We start from the raw sequence: 7,018 nt of genomic DNA on the forward strand, positions 1-7,018 counted from the left end.
TAGGCTTGTCAGCACCATACCCGTACTCGTTGGTTTCACCAAAATGGTAAATGTCTGAGACCTGCATCACTTCGGGCTTCATCCCACATTAAGCTGACATGCTGTGAAATTACTGGAATAGTGGAATTACTGGAATACTGGCCGTGTCAGTCCCATCAAGTTGCAAGTTTGGTTTGGAAAGAAATTACAGTTATCTCGTTCCATAAAGCAATATTAGTGGTAAACGTCTGAGGCCTGCATCACTTCGTGCTTTCATCCAACATCAAGCCGTGAAATAAATGGAATACTGTTCAAAGCGGTGTTAAACTGTAGACGACTGGGCCATCATACAGAATACCTACATACTATCTGCGTTGCGGTGCGTTTCTTCCCCGTATTAGATAATTTCGTGATGATATGCGCTTTTAAAACATTGAGTATCTACATAATTATCATTACATGGCTTTTTGTATTGTCAATAATTCTATAATGATTATTTTGACGACGGATGCTTTTCAAAAATAAAACAGGATCCCAAACATTTTTTTTCAAATAGCGAACAGTGTTTAAATTTATGTATAATTTAATTCCTAATCATTTAATATTTCAAATCCAAATACCATAAGACTTGGCAAAGTCTCTGCAGCCCTTCACTACCAGGGAGTGCTTACATCACCGGGCACAGAATTTCCCAGTGCTTCGAAATGTAGTGTCATGGTTTGGTTACAAAGACATTATTTATGGGATGTGACAAATTTATATACTGTCTTAATTTAACTGTGTCGTAAACAGTGTCACAGTTCAGAATGGTGTAAGTTAATTCATCATGTCTAGACGGAGATGCTGGTTATCTATATTCATAAATTTTGCATGTATGGCCTTTGAATTATAAACAGAGTGGACTTTCTAAATGTATCATTTCTTTTCACAGGGCGTCTTTGTAGCGCTAATTTTCTGCTTCTTCAATGGGGAGGTAAAGTATAAAAACATTGACTTCACATTTTACCTTTCTTCTTGTTTCGCCATTCAGTCTTTGGGCCAACCAACATATCTTCAATATGACCTTTAACACACTCTATTATTAATCAGAACAAAATGATATATTGAAATATCTCATATACTTAAGCCGTTTACATTTTCATTTTTGATTCAAAAATTATGTTCAGATAATATTGTTAATTCAGTTTGTGACGCTACACAACTAAACACGTGTTTTCGAGGCTATATTTGTTCATTAAGAGCCGATAATAGCCTCTAAACAGTTGGTACGACGCAAAACAGTAGTCTCTCATATAGAGTCATGTATTAACGAATGCTGCTGTGAACTATTTTAGGTGATGACGGTGCTCCGCCGGAAGTGGAATCAGGTACGCCATAACTATGATCCGGGCTACTCGGAGAGACGGCGCAGTCTCACAAACACCACTGCCGTACCGTGGGAGGAAAGCACAGTCGCCATGCCACCACTGATCAAAAACGGTAGTGGCCGCTCCTCCTCAAGGCACTATGCCACTAAATCACAGGTTAATTTGTGCAAAGATAATTATGTCCCTCTCAGCATGTTCACCGAAAAACCCAGAAAAACCCAGAAAACCCAAATACACATATAATGATAAATAAAATTTAATAATTGTTACAAATATTTGCTATAAAAAGTACAATTTGCGATTTAGACTATATCATTAACATGTGTTTATGAATCACACTTAAGTGATGCTACCAAGTGTTCGCGAAATAGAGAGAGAATCCTGCCTTACCCGTGGCACTTCTCGCAAACACATGCAAAGGCACGTCAATTTGCTTATTTGTACATGTGCCAGGAACACGGGAACGGAAACACACGGTTAAGTCAAAATAAGGAATTGTATCTGACATTATTTTGGTCACTGATGCCTCAAATTTTGAAAGGCCCTCCGTATGTCTATCATTGAACTTTTTGAAAGATTTACCGTGACCTTTATTACGTTATAAACGGTATCACAAATGGCTTAATGAAACTCAATAAGTGTCTCTTACGAATATTACTAATAACTGAATACTGGTACATAAAACTGACCACGAATGTTTCTATCGGTGGATCAGTGCTTCTGTGTAACACCGTTATTACCGATTGTGCTACAAGTGGAACACGGTTATTAAGTATTCCGACTGTTGCCATCCGTGGATCTCCGCTATTACCGATTATTGCTCTCTGTGGATCTCCGTTATTACCAATTATTGCTATCTGTGGAACTCCGTTATTACCAATTATTGCTATCTGTGGATCTCCGTTATTACCAATTGTTGCTATCTGTGGAACTCCGGTATTACCAATTATTGCTATCTGTGGAACTCCGTTATAACCAATTATTGTTATCTGTGGAACTCCGCTATTACCGATTATTGCTATCTATGAAACTCCGCTATTACCGATTATTGCTATCTGTGGAACTCCGTTAATACCAATTATTGCTATCTGTGGAACTCCGCTATTACAAATTATTACTATCTGTGGAGCTCCGCTATTACCGATTATTGCTATCTGTGGAACTCCGTTATTACCGATTATTGCTATCTGGGGAACTCCGTTATTACCGATTATTGCTATCTGTGGAACTCCAGTATAACCGATTATTGCTCTCTGTGGAACAGCGGTATTACCGATTATTGCTATTTGTGGAACTTCAGTATTACCGATTATTGATATCTGTGGAACTGCGACTGTTGCTATGGGCGGAAGCCCGTTATTATCGACTTAATCAACTATTGCTCTCAGTGAAACACGCTTTGTGACAGGAAACACTAACGTTTAGCCCTTTTCGATACCACTGAATTAAAAACTCAACAGTATTGAAGTGTGCATGAAACAGGTTACGATAATACCCCCGCTGTTGCAGCAAACAGCAGTTGGCAAGTGGTTATTGATAATATTTCCTGACATTTTAAATGGATAACAACGATGACAAAAAGGTATTTGTTCCCATAACATAATTCGATAAGTATACAAGGTTAAAAATCGTAGTCATCACTGTAAGTTCTTTATATGTGTATTTGAGCTAATTGATCCACAAGCATGCCTCTCGTCAACATACCTCTGATTGACTGACCACGTGACTGCATGATCCAATCAGCTGCTTAGTCTGACCAGCTGATGCATATGCATGCAGTGTCGTTCAGCTGTGACCACCTGCAGTGGCTGTGCACAACGCTAGACTAGTACCTCTAGCATCTTCTAGCATTCCTTTCCAATCACCGCATGATAGCATTCTTTATTGACAATCCCGTCAGTTACGAATGGTCTTTGACTATAGCTAAGTGCCATGTCTGTCCACACTGCCTTATCATGTTCCAGTAGATGTTCCAGTAGATGTTCCAGTAGATGTTCCAGTAGATGTTCCAATACTTAGTGTTCAATTTGTCCATATTCACATGTGTTGCGGTTGGGTGACATTGTTGTTAAACCGATCGCCTGTCCCGCCGAGGGCTCGTGTTCGTTTCCCAAAACGGGTACGATTTTTAAAGCATAGAGAGTGAGTCGGGTTTAACGCCGCTTTTAACAGTATTCCAGTTATATCACAGCGTGTCAGCTTAATGTGGGAGGAAAGCCCAAAGTGATGCAGGTCTCAGACGTTTACCACTTCGGTGAAACCCACGAGCACGGGTATGGTTCTGACAAACCTAGAAACATAATCGGGGCTAACCGGGATTCGAACCCACAATCATATAGATTTCTGGCGTGCCCAAGGGACGCAACTCTGCACAGCGAATCGCGGTGTTTTAGACGACTGGGCTACCCGTGCCCCCTTCAAGAATATATAATGATGCAATATTCTTGGAGCCGGTGAAAACTAACCTTACCCAGTCACTATCAATAAGTATATAAATTTTACAGGCGGACTAGTTATTACCGACTGTTTCTAAAAAAAAGTTGATTGTTCTTTCAATATGTCGTCATTAACAAATTATTCCTGCATCTGTTTCCTCATCTGTAACATGGGCGGAGGGGTAGCCTAGTGGATAAAGCGTTCGCTCATCACGCTTAAGGCCCGGGTTCGATTCCCCACATGAGTACAATGTGTTAAGCCCATTTCTGGTGTCCCCCGTCGTGATTTTGCTGGAATATTGCTAAAAGCGGCGTAAAATCTATCTCACTCACCCATCTGTAACATACCTTTTCGTGCTATCAACACAACATAGTGTAGTACTATTTTTAAATGTGTACCGTCATGGAAACATGTCAGTGCACCACCCCAAGTATTTACTCATGTTTATATTTTCTTTTTTCTTTTTATGGTTTTTGTGTGGTTTGTTTCAGGAGGTCGCGGAGATGCAGTGCATGATGAATCCCAGTTCAGATAACAACTGACAAAGACTGAGCCCAGTTCTTACAACATTAAGACAAGCGTATATACACACTGATAACAGCTCACGCCCCGTGAGGCCTTTCTGGAAAGCCAAAGAATTTTATTGATACAGAAGTTGTTTCAAGGATGTTCATTTTGGACAGTTCCAGATGACTCTGGATCGACGTGTTACTCCTCTATACAGAAACATTATTTGAAGTACGTCACATCAGACTTGGCCATTTACAGAAAGTGACTGATTCACCCCATAAACATTTTGGTTTAATTCGTGAATGAGAAGGGTCTTATTGCGTTTGCTATTTCAGGACAACTCTGGAAAATCCTTCTTGAAACTATTAAAATGCCAAGGAACTTCAATCAGACATATAGACAGAGGCAGTGTCTGTCTACGAAACGTGAACGAAAACCAGGCTTACACTACGCATCCATAAACTGAAAAAAACAGTTCTCGTGAAAGATTAATTTTGCGCATACATGTACTAGAACCAGTTCTCATATCAGATGACTACAGCGCATCGAAGCTAGTTCCGAGGAACACGTGACACTGCGCATGCGTACATGACATTGATCATTCCAGAAATCCATTGTTACAGTTCTGATGTTTAGACATGGAAATATTAGCTCTGAATGCTCAGTCACGTGTTCACATTTGATCGCGCGAACTCGTAATATGGTGCTTTTCTATCTTTGACGTTAGTGTTGTTTGGTGACCATTGTCACATGCACTGTCGACATAGTCTTCATGTTACATTGTCATTGTTGAATGTATGGTGTGATAGAACTTCTTCGCTCATTAGGTTTTGTACATAGCAGTGTTTCAACTGTATCTAAACCTCTTAAGGGCTGTTCTCGGGCAGAATGTCAGTTCCTGCAAGCTTGATTCAAACACCACTTGATTTTTATATTATGCTAAATGTATAGGGTCTCGCTTCAAACAAAGTAATCTCTAAATCTGTTGAGTGAGTGAGTGAGTTGGGTTTAACGCCGCTTTTAACAGTATTCCAGTTCTATCACGGCGTGTCAGCTTAATGTGGGAGGGAAGCCCAAAGGGATGCAGGTCTCAGACGTTTACCACTTCGGTGAAACCCACGAGCAGGTATGGTGCTGACAAACCTACAAACACAATCAGGGCGAACCGGGATTCGAACCCACAATCATAGGTTTCTGGCGTGGCCAAGGGACGCAACTCTACTCAGCGAATCGCGGCGCCTTAGACGACTGAGCCACCTGTGCCCCCCTTTAATTTGTTGACACCGTCTGACGTGGAATAATGACAGGACATATTTTTGGTTCTTTGTTAATTTTACTGACAATAACAGGAATAGTATCTATGGCTAGGATTTGTGTGGGTTATTGAATATAAAGCGCTAGAGAATATCAAGCCTCGATTATTTAAAGACACTGATTCGAAAAGACAAAATAGCGGTGAAAATTATATGGATGGATAGGTGAAAATCAGTGACGACACGCTGTGTCAAGGTATTATGTGTCTCCACTACCATGACACTGCTGCCATCGCCTGATGAACTGTCTAACGGTCCTATGTTTTAACCCCATTTCTGCTGTCCCCTGCTGTGGTATTGGTGACATATTGCTAATAGCGGCATCTAACCAGGTCACCCACCCACTCCATCACCACCACCAGTGTAGGACTGTTTAATAATCTTATACCAACTTTTATCATATAATGGGTAGGTTTCTCGGCAGGATAAAGCCAACGGATAAAAACGATATCCGTTGGGGTCATATGCGGATAGAGATGCAAATATCAAAGGTCAAGTAGGGACTACTTTCACTGTTTATAAACAAACATGTCATTCGGCGATCGAGTCAGAATTAACCATCGGGAATCTGGATAAACTACAGGGATAATTGCTATCATTATCAAAAGAACAGTCTAATATTCTGAAAATCTGTGTCTAACTGTGACGTAGCTAAGGCATTTTATAAGTTTTGGCAACTTTGGAGATATAAATTTCGAAACAATTTGGCGAGGGCACTAGTCCTAGCCAAGCGGGATCAGTAGCCATATCTGTGCTTGTAGACCTCTGAGGCTTGAAACCTCCTCCACAAATTAAAATAGTTGGATTTGGCGGAAATATGTTTGAATTGTTACCTTGTTTCGTTTTGTCGCTGTGTGTACATCTGACTACACTTCTTATCATCATGACAGGACAGACCGACTTTCAACGTCTGACCGTGGCCGTGACGTCTCATAGACTAGGGTTAGAGTAGCTTCCCTTTGACAAAGGGCAGTTACTCTAGCGGACAGACCGATGGATTGCCGCGAAAGGCAATTAAAAACAATTGTTGTTTTGCGTATATGTTGCTTCGCCACTGTATAAGAAACAGATTTCAGTTGGAACTATATTGGCTACTGTCACTGTCCGACTGACATATCACTTACCCTGTGACGTAATAAATAATAATGCGCGCATTCCAGGAAAACTCGCAATGTTTCGGTAATGTTTGTGAGTGAGGGAAAGCGATTTTGAAGCACAGAATTACAGAATGACATTATATGATAAAGAGGTTATCACGCTTGTGTGTTTGGGGATGGTAAATATCCTGTATTAGGAATAAACACTATGTATTTAGCTCGCCAAGGCTCGCTAAATACAATGTTTATTCCTAATGCAGGATATTTACCATCCCCAAACACACTCGCGTGATAACCTCTATTTACTGGAGTAGGT

General features: G+C 40.5%; 1 protein-coding gene across 2 annotated transcripts in view; it reads left to right on the top strand.

The window, feature by feature from the left end:
* Positions 1-5,724, top strand: part of LOC139441918 (calcitonin receptor-like) — an 84,999-nt gene extending 79,275 nt beyond the window's left edge. Inside the window, exons 12-14 of one of the 2 annotated variants that reach the window (XM_071222665.1) lie at positions 911-952; positions 1,314-1,458; positions 4,274-5,724. In XM_071222665.1, coding sequence (XP_071078766.1) covers positions 911-952; positions 1,314-1,458; positions 4,274-4,317 — 231 coding nt within the window. In that variant the 3' untranslated portion in view covers positions 4,318-5,724. The remainder of the gene's footprint in view (positions 1-910; positions 953-1,313; positions 1,459-4,273) is intronic. The other variant, XM_071222666.1, reaches the window with a different exon arrangement.
* The last annotated feature ends 1,294 nt before the right edge of the window (positions 5,725-7,018 follow it).

Source organism: Haliotis cracherodii, unplaced genomic scaffold (assembly GCF_022045235.1).
Source record: "Haliotis cracherodii isolate W230 unplaced genomic scaffold, xgHalCrac1.p SCAF_49, whole genome shotgun sequence".
Lineage (NCBI taxonomy): Eukaryota > Metazoa > Mollusca > Gastropoda > Lepetellida > Haliotidae > Haliotis > Haliotis cracherodii.